Below are 22,987 nucleotides of genomic sequence, written 5' to 3'. Positions count from 1 at the left end.
GAATCAAGTCGACAATCTACTGGCAAATCCTTTTCAATCCTTGTCATATGAAGGTAAAAAATTAAGAGAAATTATAGATTAAAATGTATCGGTGCTCATCGGCCATAAACATTACCCAACAAGTTGGAAATCGCAAATTCAACAATATGTGAATTGGACGGAATAAGTGGCTAACTGCAAGCATTGCAAAGTAATCACAAGCACGCTATTCAGTGGAGTGGATGTGTGGTCCAAGTCTTGGTTTAATGGTCTCTTTTACAAGTTTAAAGGATAAACATTCAACATTGGCCATGCTGTCAATCCAGCATGACTTCTGCCGGGCTAAAAAACACGTTTTGAATGGTCATCCAACTTGGAATTGCAAGTTGGGAACTCAGGCCTCTTTCTAGGGCTGCATTCCAAACACTTAAAAGACGCACCCTCAGCCCTCAAATTAAGTGGACACTCTCCCCTCAGACCTCAAATTAAGTGGACACTTCTGATGATGTATCATGACGGCTGACGAGTTGACACTTGCAGGGCGAGGGAAGAAAAATTTAAATGAACCGCTCTTGCCCCATGGTTGTGTTTTCAGTCATCATGGAACCACTGGTAACTGTTGCGTGTGCATTATATGAGCTACAGTCAATTATGATTGCATTTCATATCTTGGCTAGAAGACAATGAATGCATCCGCAGACATCTAATGTTAGCCATCCGACTATATCAGGAACATTGAAAATTACAATGTATAAATGTGATGACAGGGAAAGTTGTATGCGCAAGCTAATGTTTCCAAAAGCTAACCAAACAAAAACATAATTACTTTTATGATACTTTGTTTGAGCCTTCATGTGCGTTAGTAACACAATGTATCGCGTATTTACAATTGTTTTACTTACACTTGTATGTTGACTTCTCCATATTAATATTCTCATATTCTCCATAATTAATCATCGCAAATTGAATTATGGGCGTTTCAGGCCCCCAAGTGAACATAATTGTACATTCGCAAACACAATCAAAAACGAGGGCTGAGGCACTTACGATGCCAACTTCCCATGCTTTGCTAATCATTTGGAACGATGACAAAGATTGCCGTGGGGATTCCCCCAAGGGCATAAGGCGAGGGTAAGTGGAGGAGGGTGTGTATTTTCGGTGTTTGAAATACAGCCTAGATCCCAAACTTGAAGATCACTGACGTCATCTTGATTCAACCTTGTTTTTTACGAGTTCCCAGTTGTCTTGAAAGTACCATACACCCAGAGAATGACAGACTTTGATGACAAATTTTGATGACAATTTGCCCACGAAGGAACACTGCGCCACCTTCCTGTTCAAGTGAGTACAGCAGAACAAGCTGAGTCAAAAAATGTATTGTATGCTGCAGCATAAATGATGTCATATGCCAGGGAGAAAAGTGTACAGTAGCTAAGAAAGTAATACTAAGTGTATGTTGTGTAGTAAGCTGTTAGCAGCCCATGTGCCTCACCGTAAGAATGTTCTGGCTTGGTGGTGCACATGTAGCCTATAGCCTGTTTTAGAGAAATGTAATCATCAAATATTGTAAGAGCTTTTATTGTCTGCTTATATGCCCCCTTTATTTATCCCATGGTTCTGACTTGGTGTACAAGGAGAATACTGTAAGAATAGCCCATGTTCTGAATTCTGTCGCTGTACATTTCAATAGTGCTGAACAAGTAGTTACAGTTGAAGTCGGACGTTTACATACACTTAGGTTGGAGTCATTAAATCACGTTTTTCAACCATTCCCAAATTTCTTGTTAACAAACTATAGTTTTGGCAAGTCGGTTAGGACATTTACTTTGTGCATGACACAAGTAATTTTTCCAACTATTGTTTACAATTGTTCACTTACAGTGCCTTGCGAAAGTATTCGGCCCCCTTGAACTTTGCAACCTTTTGCCACATTTCAGGCTTCAAACATAAAGATATAAAACTGTATTTTTTGTGAAAAATCAACAACAAGTGGGACACAATCATGAAGTGGAATGACATTTATTGGATATTTCAAACTTTTTTAACAAATCAAAAACTGAAAAATTGGGCGTGCAAAATTATTCAACCCCCTTAAGTTAATACTTTGTAGCGCCACCTTTTGCTGCAATTACAGCTGTAAGTCGCTTGGGGTATGTCTCTATCAGTTTTGCACATCGAGAGACTGAAATGTTTTCCCATTCCTCCTTGCAAAACAGCTCGAGCTCAGTGAGGTTGGATGGAGAGCATTTGTGAACAGCAGTTTTCAGTTCTTTCCACAGATTCTCGATTGGATTCAGGTCTGGACTTTGACTTGGCCATTCTAACACCTGGATATGTTTATTTTTGAACCATTCCATTGTAGATTTTGCTTTATGTTTTGGATCATTGTCTTGTTGGAAGATAAATCTCCGTCCCAGTCTCAGGTCTTTTGCAGACTCCATCAGGTTTTATTCCAGAATGGTCCTGTATTTGGCTCCATCCATCTTCCCATCAATTTTAACCATCTTCCCTGTCCCTGCTGAAGAAAAGCAGGCCCAAACCATGATGCTGCCACCACCATGTTTGACAGTGGGGATGGTGTGTTCAGGGTGATGAGCTGTCTTGCTTTTACGCCAAACATAACGTTTTGCATTGTTGCCAAAAAGTTGAATTTTGGTTTCATCTGACCAGAGCACCTTCTTCCACATGTTTGGTGTGTCTCCCAGGTGGCTTGTGGCAAACTTTAAACTATACTTTTTATGGATATCTTTAAGAAATGGCTTTCTTCTTGCCACTCTTCCATAAAGGCCAGATTGTTGTCCTATGGACAGAGTCTCCCACCTCAGCTGTAGATCTCTGCAGTTCATCCAGAGTGATCATGGGCCTCTTGGCTGCATCTCTGATCAGTCTTCTCCTTGTATGAGCTGAAAGTTTAGAGGGACGGCCAGGTCTTGGTAGATTTGCAGTGGTCTGATACTCCTTCCATTTAAATATTATCGCTTGCAAAGTGCTCCTTGGGATGTTTAAAGCTTGGGAAATCATTTTGTATCCAAATCCGGCTTTAAACTTCTTCACAACAGTATCTCGGACCTGCCTGGTGTGAATAATTTTGCACGCCCAATTTTTCAGTTTTTGATTTGTTAAAAAAGTTTGAAATATCCAATAAATGTTGTTCCACTTCAGGATTGTGTCCCACTTGTTGTTGATTCTTCACAAAAAAATACAGTTTTATATCTTTATGTTTGAAGCCTGAAATGTGGCAAAAGGTCGCAAAGTTCAAGGGGGCCGAATACTTTCGCAAGGCACTGTAATTCACTGTATCACAATTCCAGTGGGTCAGAAGTTTACACTAAGTCGACTGTGCCTATAAACAGCTTGGAAAATTCCAGAAAATGATGCCATGGCTTCAGAACTTGCACAATTGGTGGCTGACTAAATATATTTTTGCCCCACTGTATATCCACAGTAAAACAGGTCCTGTATCGACATAACCTGAAAGGCCGCTCAACAAGGAAGAAGCCACTGCTCCAAAACCGCCATAAAAAAAAGCCAGTCTACGGTTTGCAACTGCACATGGGGACAAAGATCGTACTTTTTGGAGAAATGTCCTCTGGTCTGATGAAACAAAAATAGAACTGTTTGGCCATAATGACCATCGTTATGTTTGGAGGACAAAGGGGGAGGCTTGCAAGCCAAAGAACACCATCCCAACTGCGAAGCACTGGGTGGCAGCATCATGTTGTGGGGGTGCTTTGCTGCAGGAGGGACTGGTGCACTTCACAAAATAGATGGCATCATGAGGATGGAAAATGATGTGGATATATTGAAGCAACATCTCAAGACATCAGTCAGGAAGTTAAAGCTTGGTCGCAAATGGGTCTTCCAAATGGACAATGACCCCAAGCATACTTCCAAAGTTGTGGCAAAATGGCTTAAGGACAACAAAGTCAAGGTATTGGAGTGGCCATCACAAAGCCCTGACCTCAAGCCTATAGAACATTTGTGGGCAGAACTGAAAAAGCGTGTGCGAGCAAGGAGGCCTACAAACCTGACTCCATTACACCAGCTCTGTCTGGAGGAATGGGCCAAAATTTACGCAACTTATTGTGGGAAGCTTGTGGAAGGCTACCCCAGAACGTTTGACTGAAGTTAAACAATTTAAAGTACATGCTACTAAATACTATTTGAGTGTATGTAAACGTCTGACCCACTGGGAATGTGATGAAATAAATAAAAGCTGAAATAAATCATTATCTCTACTATTCTGACATTTCACATTCTTAAAATGAAGTGGTGATCCTAACTGACCTAAGACAGGGAATCTTTACTAGGATTAAATGTCAGGAATTGTGAAAAACTGAGTTTAAATGTATTTGGCTAAGGTGTATGTAAACTTCCGACCTCAACTGTATATTAGCTGCGTCCGTTCTAGCTCGCTCATTACTGTCTTAATCAAAATTACGGATTGCCTCGAATCCGCTTGTCGACCCTTATGCCATAGTGTGTTACACTCAATTGTCAGTAGAAACTACATTTGTTAAAGCAAGTCAGCCATATTAGCTATGTTTTTTTCAAAGGCAGAGATATGAGACTGAATTAATTGTTTCACTGCCAGGCAAGGCTCTGCTGATAGCCAGGTGCAGCAGTGTGAGGTGTTGGGACAGCTTTATGTAGGCCCTAACAGTTTATTTGCACTGTTTGTTACCGTTATAGTGCAATTAATGTATTGTTTAGTGTTGTGGCTTTGCTGCCATGCATCTAAAAAAAATTGTTTGTTTGCCTCACCAAGATTTACATAGTAAAATCGCCACTGCATGTAGGCCTATTGGATTTGTTGGCATTAACTCGTTTACAAGACTCACAGTTTTAATAAGAAAGATGAAACGTATTATGTTTAATTATAAAGTTGAAATGAGATTTATAGTAGAATACATTTTTCACCCCTAGATGCTATACCCTTGACTTGACTATAGCCTCGGGTTAAAGAACTGCCAGTCACCCAAAGTAGGCTTCACCATGCTTTCTCGCACAAGGGTAATGGGCTTCAGGCGCTACATACTGACAGCACCATTTGTACACAGTCAGCTCAGTTGAGGAAGCGGTCTAGTCTTCTTTGCGCCACATGAAAATGATTGCGGTCATATTTTCTTCTTCTGCACGAGCATTTTAGAACGCGCAAATCATTCCGGATACTAGACCGAGTCAACAAAATATCTATTGTATGTTATGATGACTGACTTCTGAAAAGAGAGGTAAGCGATAGCCTAACGTATTCAGAGTTGCTAATGCTATCTGATGGCTAAAATAAATCAAATATTAAACGTCGTCGACTCAGTCATGAATGTTTTGGTAACAGTTTTTTAAAAAGTAATATTATCTACCTCAAACTTGGCTATGGCTACGCTTCAATTCGTGACTTATTTTTGTACGCATGTATGTTAACTAGCAACATTTTCTCTACAAGGACACCGTCGTCAGGGCTGTCTGTCACTTTTGTTATTTTTTGGGGGGGATGTCTGTCACTGTCACCAGTCGACTGAGCTCTTTTTATGCTGCGGAATATGTGTATTTCGACATTGCCCATATCTTTCATTGAGCAACAACGTAGCCTGTTTCGCTTGCCCACATTGCTACAATGTATCAAATCAGAATAGCTGGGAGTGCGCAAGGCACAGTTTTGTTGCGTAACTGAGGAGTAGCCTACGATTCAGAATTTTAGTCTAACGTTTTTGCTCGTTGAAGCAGTTCTATCTACTGTACTTAGTGTCTCTCCAATAGTTCCTTTAAATAAATGAGGAATCACCCAGTTTACATTTTAATGACTATGCAAGGGGACATTGAACTATGCCAATCAAATTAGGTGTGTGTCCAGAAAAATATTATGCCCTTGTTCATGACTCTCAGTTCCATTACATTGCATGTAAGAGTCATTGGACGAAGGCGTCTTCTATACAGGGGAGTTTTGTTAAGAGCCCGACCCTCGGTCTGAACATGAACACAGATCTCATTAATGTGGTTTTGGAAGCATAAGGACCGTGTCTTTCATATATAATTTTCAAAAACAGAAGGTTCAATTGATACACACCTTCATAAGGTTAGGGTTCCCACATGGCCGTCCATGTTACAGCGCTTGTTTACAGACAACAGATTGAAGATGGAGGCGACCACCTGAGCTAGAATACAGCTCAGTAGTGAATTAAAAAAAAAGTATAGAACACCCAAGTATTGCAGGATATCTCGGTGTTAGGAGAATCTAACAACACTGTGCAGAAGTGTAGTTGGATGGAGGCACCCATGTATGGATCTGTGCAACACGTACTGTAGCAGTTTCTTTTTTATATAAAGGATTCTTTCTCGCTGGTGAAAGATACAGGCCATTGTGTGTCGAAAGTGGTATTGCAAGCATGATTATTTACGTTTTTAAACGTTCTAACGCAGCGTCGAAATTGTAGTTCACATGAGCCAGTCGTGGAGCGAATTGGGTATGGCCACACCATTCCAATCCCGATTTAAAAGGCAAATACAGAAGCCAAACCATAACAAATAATCCATATTTACAACCGATGGGTTGTGATAATTGTGTTGTTTCCACTATAACCTGTTAGTTCATATGCCTTGCCACCGTGTTACATAAGCCTAGGTGCGAGACAAGAAGAAACAGTAACCACGTTTCCATCCACAGTTTTTATGCGAGTAACTCATACAGGATTTTAAAAAACATGGCAGCTGTGATGGAAACAGTTAGTTTCGATACCACAGAATTTGCTCTTTCAGCTTGGTGGGATCATTTTGTGTCTGTAAAATTAATCATGCGAGAAATGCAAGTGGAAACGCCTTTATGTGCAAATATTGATATAATAACCTTCATATCAAAGTTCACTTGGAGTAATGTGTTGATATGGTGTGTGGTCCTCCTCTCACTATGACTCTGAAAACCATGCAGTTTATTAGGCTACAGATGACATAACTTATGATGAAAATTAGGGATGCACCGATATGACATTTTTGGCAGATACCGATATTCAATATTTTCCTTGCAATAAAACAGTACCGATATTTAAAATTTTTGCGTCCTTTTAAGCATTCGAGTACAGTTCAATAGTTAACACACACATGAACGCAGCGGTCTAAGTCACTGAATCTCTGTTCAGAGGCGTCACTACAGTCCCTGGTTTGAATCCAAGCTGTATCACATCCGGCCGTGATTGGGAGTCTCATAGGGCGGTGTACAATTGGCCCAGCATCGTTCTGGTTTGGCCGGGGTAGGCCGTCATTGTAAATAAGAATTTGTTCTTAATTAACTGACTTGCCTAGTTAAATAAAGGTTACACACACCACACCAAAAGTTATTTTGTTTGTATTTACATATGTCCCCATTACCAGAAAACACAATAAAAACCAATTTCTTCCACTTATTTGCTGAGCTGTTTCATTGTTCAGTCGTTTCATTCTCAACCAGGATTTCATCATACATGTCAAGCCGTGAAGTTTCAGCTATGTCTGTCCATGGACACTCTTCCTCGGTGCACACTGTCACTGTGTCCTTTTCCATCTTGTCCAGCTGTGTATGTAATATTTCACGTAAACCCTGTTTCTTGTCTACATCAAAGTAGCGGTCCTTGTACCTAGCATCGAGCATGGTGGTGACACAGTAAAGAGGCTCAGAGAGAATGCCACCGAATCGCTTGTTCACAGCCTCAGGAGCTTTTGTAAGGTTTAGCCCCATGGTCTGTCGGCCGTGGGGTTGAGCAGGCATTTCAATGCCATAACAGAGGGTGTCATGTCTGCTGCAGACGCAGTTTATTTTTTTAAATGTATTTTACCTTTATTTAACTAGGCAAGTCAGTTAAGAACAAATTCTTAGTTTCAATGACGGCCTAGAAACAGTGGGTTGTTCAAGGGCGGAACGACAGATTTGTACCTTGTCATCTCGGGGATTTGAACTTGCAACCTTTCGGTTATTAGTCCAACGCTCTAACCACTAGGCTGATGAGCTTTTTTATCAAGTTAGTTACATTTACATTTACATTTAAGTCATTTAGCAGACGCTCTTATCCAGAGCGACTTACAAATTGGTGAATTCACCTTCTGACATCCAGTGGAACAGCCACTTTACAATAGTGCATCTAAATCATTAAGGGGGGGGGGTGAGAAGGATTACTTATCCTATCCTAGGTATTCCTTGAAGAGGTGGGGTTTCAGGTGTCTCCGGAAGGTGGTGATTGACTCCGCTGTCCTGGCGTCGTGAGGGAGTTTGTTCCACCATTGGGGGGCCAGAGCAGCGAACAGTTTTGACTGGGCTGAGCGGGAACTGTACTTCCTCAATGGTAGGGAGGCGAGCAGGCCAGAGGTGGATGAACGCAGTGCCCTTGCTTGGGTGTAGGGCCTGATCAGAGCCTGGAGGTACTGCGGTGCCGTTCCCCTCACAGCTCCGTAGGCAAGCACCATGGTCTTGTAGCGGATGCGAGCTTCAACTGGAAGCCAGTGGAGAGAGCGGAGGAGCGGGGTGACGTGAGAGAACTTGGGAAGGTTGAACACCAGACGGGCTGCGGCGTTCTGGATGAGTTGTAGGGGTTTAATGGCACAGGCAGGGAGCCCAGCCAACAGCGAGTTGCAGTAATCCAGACGGGAGATGACAAGTGCCTGGATTAGGACCTGCGCCGCTTCCTGTGTGAGGCAGGGTCGTACTCTGCGGATGTTGTAGAGCATGAACCTACAGGAACGGGCCACCGCCATGATGTTGGTTGAGAACGACAGGGTGTTGTCCAGGATCACGCCAAGGTTCTTAGCGCTCTGGGAGGAGGACACAATGGAGTTGTCAACCGTGATGGCGAGATCATGGAACGGGCAGTCCTTCCCCGGGAGGAAGAGCAGCTCCGTCTTGCCGAGGTTCAGCTTGAGGTGGTGATCCGTCATCCACACTGATATGTCTGCCAGACATGCAGAGATGTGATTCGCCACCTGGTCATCAGAAGGGGGAAAGGAGAAGATTAATTGTGTGTCGTCTGCATAGCAATGATAGGAGAGACCATGTGAGGTTATGACAGAGCCAAGTGACTTGGTGTATAGCGAGAATAGGAGAGGGCCTAGAACAGAGCCCTGGGGGACACCAGTGGTGAGAGCGCGTGGCGAGGAGACAGATTCTCGCCACGCCACCTGGTAGGAGCGACCTGTCAGGTAGGACGCAATCCAAGCGTGGGCCGCGCCGGAGATGCCCAACTCGGAGAGGGTGGAGAGGAGGATCTGATGGTTCACAGTATCGAAGGCAGCCGATAGGTCTAGAAGGATGAGAGCAGAGGAGAGAGAGTTAGCTTTAGCAGTGCGGAGCGCCTCCGTGATGCAGAGAAGAGCAGTCTCAGTTGAATGACTAGTCTTGAAACCTGACTGATTTGGATCAAGAAGGTCATTCTGAGAGAGATAGCGGGAGAGCTGGCCAAGGACGGCACGTTCAAGAGTTTTGGAGAGAAAAGAAAGAAGGGATACTGGTCTGTAGTTGTTGACATCGGAGGGATCGAGTGTAGGTTTTTTCAGAAGGGGTGCAACTCTCGCTCTCTTGAAGACGGAAGGGACGTAGCCAGCGGTCAGGGATGAGTTGATGAGCGAGGTGAGGTAAGGGAGAAGGTCCCCGGAAATGGTCTGGAGAAGAGAGGAGGGGATAGGGTCGAGCGGGCAGGTTGTTGGGCGGCCGGCCGTCACAAGAAGCGAGATTTCATCTGGAGAGAGAGGGGAGAAAGAGGTCAGAGCGCAGGGTAGGGCAGTGTGAGCAGAACCAGCGGTGTCGTTTGACTTAGCAAACGAGGATCGGATGTCGTCGACCTTCTTTTCAAAATGGTTGACGAAGTCATCTGCAGAGAGGGAGGAGGGGGAGGAGGATTCAGGAGGGAGGAGAAGGTGGCAAAGAGCTTCCTAGGGTTAGAGGCAGATGCTTGGAATTTAGAGTGGTAGAAAGTGGCTTTAGCAGCAGAGACAGAGGAGGAAAATGTAGAGAGGAGGGAGTGAAAGGATGCCAGGTCCGCAGGGAGGCGAGTTTTCCTCCATTTCCGCTCGGCTGCCCGGAGCCCTGTTCTGTGAGCTCGCAATGAGTCGTCGAGCCACGGAGCGGGAGGGGAGGACCGAGCCGGCCTGGAGGATAGGGGACATAGAGAGTCAAAGGATGCAGAAAGGGAAGTGAGGAGGGTTGAGGAGGCAGAATCAGGAGAAAGGTTGGAGAAGGTATGAGCAGAGGGAAGAGATGATAGGATGGAAGAGGAAAGAGTAGCGGGGGAGAGAGAGCGAAGGTTGGGACGGCGCGATACCATCCGAGTAGGGGCAGTGTGGGAAGTGTTGGATGAGAGCGAGAGGGAAAAGGATACAAGGTAGTGGTCGGAGACTTGGAGGGGAGTTGCAGTGAGGTTAGTGGAAGAACAGCATCTAGTAAAGATGAGGTCGAGCGTATTGCCTGCCTTGTGAGTAGGGGGAAGGTGAGAGGGTGAGGTCAAAAGAGGAGAGGAGTGGAAAGAAGGAGGCAGAGAGGAATGAGTCAAAGGTAGACGTGGGGAGGTTAAAGTCGCCCAGGACTGTGAGAGGTGAGCCGTCCTCAGGAAAGGAGCTTATCAAGGCATCAAGCTCATTGATGAACTCTCCGAGGGAACCTGGAGGGCGATAAATGATAAGGATGTTAAGCTTGAAAGGGCTGGTAACTGTGACAGCATGGAATTCAAAGGAGGCGATAGATAGATGGGTAAGGGGAGAGAGAGAGAATGACCACTTGGGAGAGATGAGGATCCCGGTGCCACCACCCCGCTGACCAGAAGCTCTCGGGTGTGCGAGAACACGTGGGCGGACGAAGAGAGAGCAGTAGGAGTAGCAGTGTTATCTGTGGTGATCCATGTTTCCGTCAGTGCCAGGAAGTCGAGGGACTGGAGGGAGGCATAGGCTGAGATGAACTCTGCCTTGTTGGCCGCAGATCGGCAGTTCCAGAGGCTACCGGAAACCAGGAACTCCACGTGGGTCGTGCGCGCTGGGACCACCAGATTAGGGTGGCCGCGGCCACGCGGTGTGGAGCATTTGTATGGTCTGTGCAGAGAGGAGAGAACAGGGATAGATAGACACATAGTTAACAGGGTACAGAAGAGGCTACGCTAATGCAAAGGAGATTGGAATGACAAGTGGACTACACGTCTCGAATGTTCAGAAAGTTAAGCTTACGTAGCAAGAATCTTATTGACTAAAATGATTGAAATGATACAGTACTGCTGGAGTAGGCTAGCTGGCAGTGGCTGCGATGTTGACACTACACTAATCAAGTCGTTCCGTCGAGTGTAATAGTTTCTACAGTGCTGCTATTCGGGGGCTAGCTGGCTAGCTAGCAGGTTAATTGCGTTACGTTACTTTAAAAGAACGACAATAGCTGGCTAGCTAACCTAGAAAATCGCTCTAGGCTACACAATTGTCTTAGATACAAAGACGGCTATGTAGCTAGCTAGCTACGATCAAACAAAACAAACCGTTGTACTGTAATAGTTACTACAGTGCTGCTATTCGGGGGCTAGCTGGCTAGCTACGTTAGAAGAACGACAATAGCTGGCCAGCTAACCTAGAAAATCGCTCTAGACTACACAATTGTCTTAGATACAAAGACTGCTATGTAGCTGGCTAGCTACGATCAGACAAATCAAACCGTTGTACTGTAATGAAGTGAAATGAAAATGTGATACTACCTGTGGAGCGACGCGGAATGTTGACCGGGTAGTTGGAGTTCAATTCGGTAGAGGTTGGCTAGCTGTTGGCTAGCTAGCTAGCAGCATTTCCTACGTTAAGGACGACAAATAGCTGGCTAGCTAACCTCGGTAAATTAAGATAATCACTCTAAGTCTACACACTCTAAACTGCACAATTATCTTGGATACGAAGACAGCGAAGACAACTATGTAGCTAGCTGACACTACGCTAATCGAGTCGTTCAGTTGAGTGTACTAGTTTCTACAGTGCTAGTGGACAGTGGATGTTAGCTAGCTGCTTAGCTAGCTGCTGGGCAGATACGTTAGGACGACGAAATACGATAATTATGCAATTGTCGTTGATACAAAGACGGCTATGTAGCTGGCTAAGAAGAAATTGCTAAGATTAGACAAATCAAACCGTTGTACTATAACGAAATGTAATGAGAAGTTATACTACCTGCGGACCGAAGTGTAGATGCTTGTTCGAATGGCACTAGGAGTGTGTTCATGTTTCAAACATGTTCTCAAATGTCATTGAAATGGCAGCAGTTGTTTGAGAACCAGCACATTTTTGAGCATGCAATATGGCTTTCCTCAGTACGAAATCCTCGTCGACCCACTGTGCTGTCAGAGTCAGCATGCTCATGGGTCTGGTCCAAATGTCAGTCGTGAAGCTAATAGCATTGACGCCCATAGCAAATAGCTAATGGATGTACGTTTCAACAGTACTTGTGTAACTCCGGTAGGGCAACATCTGAAAAATAGTGTGTACCAGGGCTCGACCAGCCGACGAAAGTCGACATCATCCACGACAGAGGAATGTTGATTGTCAAGGGCAATGAATTCCATTGTCTTGGCGTTAATGGATTTCGCCTTTGAGTTGTCTCGCTGAAATGTTCTTACTCTTTCAAATGACTGCTCGACTTGAACTTGTTTAGTAGTTCGAAGTGCACGCTTAGTATTTTTCTGCTTTTGTTCTGTGGAGCGCTGCATTTTTCGTGGCATCATTATGTCATCTACTTACGTTAAATAGGTATTCATGTCAGCTTTGACATTGGTTTTGCACATCGGCATTAAACTAGACATCAGGCCGATGTTGGCATTTTTAGCTACCGATATATTGTGTATCCCTAAGGAACATCACAGGGTGGTGAAAGTGCACTGTGATCTTGATGCTCCTTTCCAATAAATATTGAGGGTCTTATTCTGGTGACATGATTATCGATGCATCCGTTTGACAAATACAAATATTCTTACCCTTATCCATAATAATCTCAGACTATACCCGCACAGCCTACCCCTACTGTATATGCGAGCTGTTGGCTAGAGCGCAGGTGCCAAGACCAAAGTAGGCAAGCCAGGGGGGAAAAAAGCCATAATTATGGCAACCTATGTGTTGTGATAATTGCGTTGTTTGCTCTATAACATGTTAGTTCATATAGGCCTAAGGCTGAGACAATAAGAAGACACAGTGGCAGAATAAATTCAACCATATCTTTTGTTTCATAGCAAAAACCGTAGAGAAACATCTGTCTGGTTAAGTCCACAAAACATATTGCATGTAGCAAACAGTTACAGCATAGTCTAGCAAGTACATTTTCCTGTTATTTTCAGACTACTAACCATGAAGAGTTGTCGCAAAGAAACCAGGCGCGGCCTCCATTAATCCAGCACCATTTCAACTTTAACAGACTAAGCACCCTACTTGTTGAGATAAATCAGCAATGCCATCCTCCTCTTTTCATGTTGCCTAAATGGTCTATGACTGTCATACAGTACATGCTTTTAGTTTCTGTTCTAGGCTACCAGGCTAAAATGCTTGCTCGCTAGCCTAACTTCCTTTCATGGGCAACAATGTGCTAGGCCTATTACATTTAGCTCCATGTTGAACTTCCATCATCGCAGGCCAGGGGCACAATGTATACGTTTGTGGTTGGATCACAATCAACATTATAATCATTAGCCAGTGCGGAGAATTAAGTCCAAATCCCTTTCTCCATCCATGGCTAATTTAGGAATGGGCCAATTTTAGCTAGCCACCCACCGGATCGCAACAACACAACGAGATGCATTGACGTTTGGCTTCTGATGTGATTGGTGTGAAGCCAAATCCAAAACGGGCTCCCCTTGACACTTGCATCCATGAATACACGCCACTGCACATTGCAGAGGTAAAGATGGCTGTAGTAGATGGCTTTGGCTAGGTTATTGCTGTTTGACTTGACTTGACACTTTTCCATACCCTAGCTTTAGCTGAAATGACAACCCTGTGACCTTGTCCTTTAACACAGATAATGTAAACGTCTTATGGGGCACACCAGTGCATTAATAGACTCAGACTGCAGAAGAGGCTGGTGGTAGGAGCTATAAGAAGACGGGCTCATTGTAATGGCTGGAAATGAATAAATGGAACCGAGTCAAACATGTGGTTTCCATTTGTTTGATTCCGTTCCATTAATTCCATTCCAGCCATTACAATGAGCCGTCCTTCTATAGCTCCTCCCACAAGCCTCCTTTGATAGACTGCCCTTATGTTCCAAAATTGTTGACCTTCCTTAGGATTGGCTGAGATTCCATATATTGAGGGAGGACCAAAGAGAGTGGGAGAGGGATAGGATGATAAATGAAAAGGGGGAGGGCCTTACACAGTGTAAATTAGCTGTGCTGAGTAGGGATAGGACAGGGGTAATGGTGTGGTGGTTTGGGAGAAGACTATGTTCTGGGCCTCTCTCTCACATTGCCTCTAGGAGTGCATATCTCTTATTGCTGTCATGACTCAGCTTGTTTGGCCAGTCAAGAGTAAGCAGCTGGAAAGTGGAGCAGCACAGAGGAAACGCATTGGGACTGGGACAAACTTTTCATAGGGTTGGATGGGTATGGTGTTTCCCTTCCTGCATGTGTGTATGAATGCTTTTTAGTGAAATTAGATTTGTGTGAATATGCTAATATCCGAGTGATAACCTACTGGGCACACATTGGTTGAATCAACAGTTTCCACATAATTTCAATGAAATTACATTGAACCAACATGGAATGGACATTGAATTGACGTCTGTGTCCTGTGGGAACTAACACTTACTTAGCTTCGATGTAACTAAGAGAGTGTTGACAATGTCAAAAACACTTACTGTGTAATTGACTTACTAGGTGACTTTGTGCTTTTGAGGTCATTGATATGATATACTTCACTAAGTTGAGTGTCATGTTGCATTGCAGGTTCACGTTAAACTACAGTAAACCAAGACCCACGGGAAACAAAGACTTAGGATCAGGAAGTGGGAGCACTGTTTAGGTTTCCTCAAGATGTAAACTAGTTGGAACAAGTGAGTCATGCATTCAAGCTTTCTTCTGAATAAATTACTTTGTTTCCTTGTATGCACAACCAAATTAATCAATGAAATTAGAGACAGTTATTGGCTCATTTACTGATTTCTTTCCTTTGACAGTGTTGAAAGCCTACTAGGAGGATGTGGCAGTGTTGGATCGGCTCAGGGGTCCTCAAGAGGAGATGGCGAGGCACTTTCAATGATGTCCTCTCCAAATCTAACATCTCTATTTTACAAAGAGGTAAGAAAAACTGTCTGTGTAGCATAACAGTATTGTTATCTCTGTATAACAATTGTAATAAATTGAGGGAGGGAATATTTACAGCATACTGTATGTATTATGTATTCCTTATAACCACTGAGAATTATATGGCGTAGTGACTGTGTTTGTCTTTAGATGTGAATCACAGCAGACTCGCAAGCAGAGTTCTCACTCATAGGAAGATGAGCTCATGTCACAGGTGAGTCAACATTCTCTTCCACAGACGTGCACATTTGACAGAAACACCAAACCAACTGCTCATTACCCAGACATTGACATTTTACAGTTCCACCCCTACATACAGTGTAGACAGACAACACATAGGGGCAGTTTCCCAGAAACAGATTAAGCCTAATACTGGACTAAAAAGCTTTTTTTTAATGGCAATTCTCCGTTGAGCTTGCTTTTTAGTCCAGGACTAGGCTTAATCTGTGTCCAGGAAACGTTAAAGTGCTAGTCTTAGTGCTTGATCAGTATTGTGTGTGTGTGTGTCCTGGAGATTTGCTACCTGTTGTGACACGTAAGTAGAGAATTAGTCAGTGTTGTTGAGTGAGCCTCTCTGTGTCCACCCCCACAGACAGCTGAGGCTTCCAGGAGGACTATGGAGGAGTTTGAAATCCTCCTCCTATTCAGCCAGTGGATTTCATTCAAGATTTTTTTGCTCCAGTCTAGTCCATAATCAAACAGGTAAACCGAGTTTGTACATATGTCCCATCACATAGTAAGGTTGAAGCCTGGTCCTCGTAATTCACACCATCTGTTGTGTAGGTCCACACTATGTATTAGGACCTAAAAGGAAAATAAGTATGCAATAAACAGACAAGTATTAAAAAGCAACAAAAAGCAAGGGCAAAGTGGTAAGTGTTCCATAACTGCATGTTCCTTACTGTTCTGTACTTACTGGTCTGTTATAGGGTGTTTACGTAGATTATAAGAAGATAGTTAATCCTACTGTAGGTAATGTGTGGCCATACTAATCCTTCAACAAGAGGTTTTGCCATAGGTAATTCAGTAATCTTGGTGCTCTTGATAATTCAAGATAATGTGTTCGTTCATTGCTGTGTTTAAATACTGGTCCTTTCCTTCACAGATCCCATTGAGATCCACAAGAAGAAGTTGACCTTATGGTTCAGCCACCTTCCTCAGGAAGAGAAGCAGTTCGGGGGCTACTTCACCCCCGAGACCATGCACGTGGAGCCACTCATCCTGGAGAGGAAGCCAGAAGATAGGAAAGGGCCCTTAATCACCCCTCTCCTCAAGCCATCCCAGGCCCCCCAGAGCGCCTCGCTCACCATGGAGCAGCTCTTTGAGCCCACTCAGCAAGGAGGCAGGGAGCAAGGCCTTAACGTGCTGCTGTATGGGGCGGTCGGGACAGGGAAGAGCACAGTGGTGCGGAAGCTGGTTCTAGACTGGTGTGCCGGGCTCACTTTGACCCAGTTCAAACTACTGGTGCCCTTCTCCTGCGAGGACCTCTCCCAGTTATCCAAGTCCACATCTCTGAGAGACCTCGTCAGCAGGAAATACCTGCACCTGAAAAAGATCCCCATGCTGAGTGGAGAGAACGACCAGGCCAAGGATGTGCTATTTCTGTTTAACGGCATGGAGAAGATGAAACTAGACTTCCGCATTAGCGCCACAGAGCTGTGCAGCAACCCAGACGAGGCCCTCTCCTCCGGGGCAGTGGTGGTGAACCTGCTCAGGAAGTACCTGCTGCCTGAGGTATTGGCCCACAACCTACATTTAGTCAGTTGCATACAGTAAAATGTGCTGTGTGCTAAGGAAAGTGCTGTTTAAGCAATGCAGATGCTGCCATAAAATCAAACAGAAAAATACAGTTTGTTACCATTCAAGGTTATCAACTTCAATCAGGTTCAGTATGTCTATTTCCAACCCCAGCAAGTTGTGATTAAACATTTTTAGTAATGTACATGTATTGATAATTTAACTCAATTTTTTTTTAGGCCAGTATTTTGGTCACCACAAGGTTGTCTGCCCTTGACCACATCCCTACAAAGTATGTGAAACGCTACGCACAGATATATGGCTTTAATGACCCAGATCGCCAGCGAGCATACTTCACAAGCCGACTGCTGCAACAGATTGGAGAGAAGCCGAGAAACCAGGAGGCCCAGTCCCTCATCGAGCTGCTTTACCTCAACCTACAGAGGGAGAGCCAATTGGCGGCCGCCTGCTTTTTACCTTCCTATTGCTGGCTGACTTGTGCCATACTCCACTTTTTACATTTCACTGACGCCCAGGCACCCATACGTACGCTAACTGGTATCTATACCAGCTTTCTGAGACTCAACTTTGGAGGGGAGGTGCTGTACATGGGTGGGGCTGTATCTTCTCCAGATGACCAGAACTCATTGATGCTCTATGTAGTCCGCACTGTGGGCAAACTGGCCTTTGACGGAGTCTCCAAAAAGCGCACTTCCTTCTCCGAGGAGGAACTGGAACAGTTTGTGGGGGGTAAGACCAAAACAGATGAGGAACTGCGTCAGCTGGCCGTGTTCCGCACTGACGTCCTCGACTTCTTCCTGGTGCCCTGCGTCGAGACCAAAAGGTCAGAGCTTGATGAAAAGGAGAAGCGCTACGTGTTTGCCATTCCCGCCATGCAAGAATACCTGGCTGCCCTGTACGTCGTCCTCGGCGAGAACAAGACGGCTCTGGAGAAACTGAGCAAAGAGGTGACCGTGGTCATCGGTCAAGTGGGCGAAGATGTCAACACGCTCATCAGCATCATCTCCAAGTTCATCCCCCTCAGGGTATTTGCTGTTTTCAACCTGCTCAAGCTCTTTCCCAGCCTGTTTGAAAAGATCAGCAGCCGCAGCAAGGGCCGCATCGCCCGCACCATGGCGGCAGAGATGTTCCGCAGCGAGGACAGCTTCAACGAGGACGTGCTGGACCAAGTGGAGCAGAGCCTACTGGGAGTTCACGGCCCCCAGCCCCAGGAGCGCCTGGACAGCCGGGCCTTCGAGCTCTACCCCATCTTCATGGGCGGCCTGCTTCACTACGAGAACCGGGTTCTGCTGGAGCAGCTGGGCTGCAGCATCAAGAGCACCACGGTGGCTCAGATCACACGGACCCTCAAGAGGCACTTGGCGGCGGAGATCGTGAAGTGGCAGCCCCCCGAGGAGCTCATGGACCTGCTGGTGCTCCTCTACGAGTTCCAGAATCCCCGGCTCACGGCAGAGGTCCTGCTCTCCATCCGCAGCATCAAGCTGTCCACCGTGCGTATGACACCCCTCAAATGCTTTGTCCTGAGCTCTGTGCTGGCCTGCGCACCCAAAAGGTACCACCTGGAGGAGCTGGACCTTTCTTCCTGTCACCTGACCAACGACCTGCTGACCATGCTGTGGCCCGCCTTCCGCCACACGCACAACCTCAAGTGAGAGAAGGTTTGAATTCTGGGCCTTTAGTCAAGTAAACTTTTTTGTGTTAGGATTTATTTATATATTTTTTTACAAAGTTCTCACCAACTCACAAGATTGACCTCTTGTATCTTTCCATGGTAACAGTCACTACTTACCACAGTAAAAAGGTCATATTACTAGTGTATTTTTACCTATTACGTTACATATACCCTCTGTTCACCTCATTGAATTGTTATCATTTTCAGAATACAGGTGGTAAATCTAAGTGGACCACAAAGCCTTAACACTCCAAATTCTCTATTTACTGAGAGATGTCCAAACATGCAGGAATATTCGCCTTTTTGGCTTTTATTGCTAGTTAGTGTTTGCGAGGGAGGCCTTAAAATCATTAACTGCCAAGTGACATATCAGGTCCCTAACTTGATCCATCCAGTGACATTCATGGGTTTATTCATGGTAGGTTTGACATTATAGCCTAAATATGTTTGACTTGCTTGTTTGACTTGGGCATTGAGAACAGGGTATTCTCATGCTATTAAAGGAAGGCACATTGGTAGTAAAGGGAGACTTTATTACCCATAATATATCCTTTATCAATTTTAGTGTTATCAGGTTATTCAGTCTGGCCGGCTTTTTGGTTGTGGTTGTAAAAATTTAAAAAAGCATGGTGTTACTTCATTAAGAACTGCAACATGGAGTTTAATCTGTGTTCAATGTCTTTTTAATCTGGAGTTCAAGTTTTAAAGGAGTGTAATCTGTGTTCAATGTTTGTTTCTTTGTATTTAATAGTTGTTCTATTGACAGTACCTGAGGTTCGTGGATTGCAGGCTAACGCATGTGTGTGGGCGTGTGTTTGTGATAGCTGTGTATGCTTTTTTTTCTCCATTGTCTTCAGTCTCCAGTTTAATAGCCTGGGTCCTGAGTCCTGCATTCTCCTGCGAGATCTACTACTTGACCCCAACAGTACTATTAGATCTCTACAGTAAGACGCTGACTCTTTACCAAGCTTATGACCTTATTGCCTTTTCTATGGCTCAAAAGGTAGGTATTGGTAATAATAAAACTTAACTCAAAAGGAATTTACCACTTACCTTAAGTATGATAACCAATACTTTATCAGTAAATATTCCCATATTTATTTGCTTTGGTCAGAAAGGGACAATTTCTCTCATTTGAGAATTTGCTCACTTTACACTTCAAATAAGAGATCCAAATGAGGGTTGGTCTAATGTCGAACTAACAGATATGCTGCTTCAACCAGCCTTCACTTGTCCAGTCTGAATGCTGATACAGTGCCCTGTGACTGTCCCTCTGTAGCCTGTGTGATAATCCGCTGTTAGAGTCCGGGGCTCGCTGTCTGTTGGACGCCCTGCAAGGGAACCAGTCTCTCAGACAGCTGTCCCTGATGCACACGGGCATGGGCGACAAGGGGGCCTGCGAGCTGGCCGAGAGGCTCAACCATCACACGGGCCTGCAGGAGCTCAACGTGGCCTACAACAACATTGGGGACAACGCTGCTCTGACCCTGGTGGACGCCTGCAGAGAGCACCCCAGCATCCACACTGTGCAGTAAGCTAAGCAGCACCGTACCCACATGTCCTGGAATTACAGTATATGGGGTTAGGCGGGGCAATAAATTGTTCTGTGGGGGCCAGATTTAGCTCGTGGGCCAACAGTTGCAGACTCCTATATACACACAAAAAATGAACTTGCATGACTCGACCACTATGGTTTCTTTAATACTTTTATTTAGGCTATTTTCTTTTCATCATGCACTTATTATGCATTGTCTTTGTATGAAGTGGCGTTTGAATGTGTCTATATGTAGGTTGTGTATAAATCTATTCCATTGTGTTCCACAGCTTGTACCTGAATCCTCTCAGCAATGTGGGGAAGCAGTCCTTGTACGTGCGAGGAGTCCCGCCGGATCAGGGCGGCACGGGGCGGCGCGTGAAGGTGCTGGCCTCGGTCACCGAGGGCTCGAACATCTCGGAGGACTGGCACCCCATTCTGAGCGTCATCAGTAAGAACGCCTCGTCCTGGGAGCGCGAACGCGTCAGGGAACAGCTGCAGATCTTCCTCCGAGACTTGGAGTGGGGTAGGAAGCAGGCACCAAGCTTCTGGAAAAAGATGCACTTCCGCAGGGTGGAGAAGGGCGTCAGGCAGACGCTCCAGATGCTTCAGAAGGACATCCCGACGAGGACCGGTGGGAGTACCAAGTAATGTTAAAGCAATGTCTGCTTTTTTTATTTTTATCATGAGCCATTCATGAGTATGTTCCAGTCTTCCAACCAGAGCATAAACCCATGTATCCATCGCCTTGAAGAAATGTAGCAAGTGAGATGTGGGACAGCCAAATCTATGCAAAATGAACTGAATGAAATATATGAAATGGTATGAAACTGAAAGTGTCCTTTTCAAGACTACGTAGGAATGTGTTGCATGATCAGTTATGCAGAATTATGCACATAGCCATATTTGTTTTGGGCCTCTTTATGTACCTGTGTGCAAAATGTGTAGTATCTTGTATTTTCTCCTTGTTTTTTGCTTGAGGATGTCTGTGTTTAATAAATATATTCAGGCAGGTTTAAAAGGAAATGTGTTCCGTTTGTGTTTATTATTAAGTGTTTTGCTGTTTTAATAGGAACAATCAGTTGATAAAGTCAACGTGGATCGATACTTGAAAATACATCTAGTGTTGCATGTACTGCGAAAGCCATTGGTTGCAACACTTTTCTATGACCTTCACTAGATGAAATTCTCCAAGCAATGGTTTCGATGTCCTCATGGGACTTAAACATTATTCGATTCGGCTGTACTGTGCTGCATCAAACAATTTGCTGACTCAAAAAATATATATTTTCATAGCAGTTTACCTATTGTTATACTTGAAGGTTGTCCTTCATTCATTTGTACTGGATACTATTTTGTGTGATAGAATTGAATATGGTATTCAGTGCTTGTATTAGAAATGATAGACTTTTAGACTGTTTTGCTCTAGCACAGGATAGAGGAGCAATGTGAATCTGTTGTATGTGCGCTTTGATTAAATTCATTTAAATAAAAAAGTCAAAATCAATGTCATTACGTTAAGTCTATTTTGAAATTCATTACATCAGGTTTAGAAAGGACAATGATGTACTCGAGGTCCCCACAACAACACATTTAAACCATATCCTTAACCTAGATCCTCATAGTATTTCCAGATAGGCTCATTGCTGTTTTAGTCTCATTGTGCCCATAATCAACCATTATTTCACCTGCAGTGTAGCACTCATAACCCCGATGGCCTTACATTGACAGTATAGCCAATACATTCAACTTGTTGGTATCAACTCAGTTGTTCAAGTTCGCAAACCATTGTATGATAACACTTATCTAAGAAACCTGGGGAGTGTTTAGTTCTGTGATGGGTTACCAGGTCTGGTCACAGGTTAGCTAAACATTAAGCCTAGGAGGCCTAGTGTTATGGTGGAGGAAGATTTGTATATTCAAATTGCATTTTTTGTTACAATAGCCTATAGGTATATTCTGACAGGCATTCTCTCTTTGAGTCAGTGTGAGTGTTCTAAAGTGTGTTTAATCATTGGTGATTAAAAGGTAGCCTTTTGTGTTATGTGACAGTGCTGGAAATGAATGTCTCTACCTTTTACGAAGTAACAAGTTTGATTTTAAAATGAAAATGACTGGATTATACGTTTGAGTGTTTTTTTGGGGGATGAATAATGAATTCTGAACCGCTATCCCATCAGCATACATTGACTACTGTATCCAAAATAAACATGTTGATAGTCAACATACAACATGGGCAGTCCTTGCTAGGTCTACTGAAAATAGAGAATGAAAAAAGGCAGCAATCCTGTAATAAAAGACCCTCTGATAAAAGCTGTTCGGTCCCTCCACAGCTAGAATAATGACAGTCAGCAGATAGCTGGGAACATGACACTGCAGATATCACCACTAACAACCTGACAGACTGCAGAGACCTCTCCTTGCCAAGAGATTGAATGTAGGTATGTGTTGTCAGTGTGTGTGTGTGTGTGTGCAACAGTCGAGCAGGAAGGGAAGGGATGAATTCTGCATACAAATGAGAAATGCTCGTATAAGGGCTGGCATGCTGTGGCGTGTGTGTGTGTGTGAGTATCCTCCTTCTCCTAATAATAGGTTAGGATAATCATGGTGAAAGATGGAGCCAAACCTTAGAATGACATTACATGAATAAGTAATGAATGGAATTGACTGTGCCTATCAAATGCTATATTGGGACACGGGTCCTCTCATGAAATCTTTGAGCTAATGATCACCTGTGACTGTGCCCAGTGATGCTCATGCATCCGGGCAGGGCCGTGGAAAAATACAGTG

At 44.2% G+C, this 22,987-nt stretch overlaps 1 protein-coding gene across 4 annotated transcripts; it reads left to right on the top strand.

The window, feature by feature from the left end:
• Positions 1–1,215: 1,215 nt before the first annotated feature.
• Positions 1,216–21,712, top strand: nlrx1 (NLR family member X1). 4 transcript variants are annotated; one of them, XM_064974202.1, is made up of 10 exons: positions 1,216–1,320; positions 14,877–14,983; positions 15,107–15,227; positions 15,384–15,447; positions 15,826–15,935; positions 16,339–16,967; positions 17,210–18,639; positions 19,521–19,607; positions 19,943–20,194; positions 20,488–21,712. In XM_064974202.1, exons 3-10 carry the CDS (start codon positions 15,128–15,130, stop codon positions 20,846–20,848), a joined length of 3,033 nt encoding a protein of 1,010 aa, XP_064830274.1. In that variant the 5' UTR covers positions 1,216–1,320; positions 14,877–14,983; positions 15,107–15,127; the 3' UTR covers positions 20,849–21,712. The 4 variants fall into 4 exon arrangements, with proteins under 4 accessions (XP_064830274.1, XP_064830272.1, XP_064830271.1 ...); XM_064974200.1 differs by lacking the exon at positions 1,216–1,320 and adding an exon at positions 5,008–5,210; XM_064974199.1 differs by lacking the exon at positions 1,216–1,320 and adding an exon at positions 14,335–14,534.
• Positions 21,713–22,987: the final 1,275 nt, after the last annotated feature.

Source organism: Oncorhynchus masou, chromosome 9 (assembly GCF_036934945.1).
Source record: "Oncorhynchus masou masou isolate Uvic2021 chromosome 9, UVic_Omas_1.1, whole genome shotgun sequence".
Classification (NCBI taxonomy): Eukaryota; Metazoa; Chordata; class Actinopteri; order Salmoniformes; family Salmonidae; genus Oncorhynchus; species Oncorhynchus masou.
The sequence above is the reverse complement of the archived record's forward strand: the minus strand, read 5'-3'. Positions and strand labels throughout refer to the sequence as shown.

Coding starts and splice junctions, on each gene's coding strand:
- nlrx1 (XM_064974202.1), top strand. CDS start 15,128: ATGTGGCAGTGTTGGATCGGCTCAGGGGTCCTCAAGAGGAGATGGCGA. Junction 15,228..15,383: donor CATCTCTATTTTACAAAGAG/GTAAGAAAAACT, acceptor GTTTGTCTTTAG/ATGTGAATCACAGCAGACTC. Junction 15,936..16,338: donor TCTAGTCCATAATCAAACAG/GTAAACCGAGTT, acceptor TTTCCTTCACAG/ATCCCATTGAGATCCACAAG.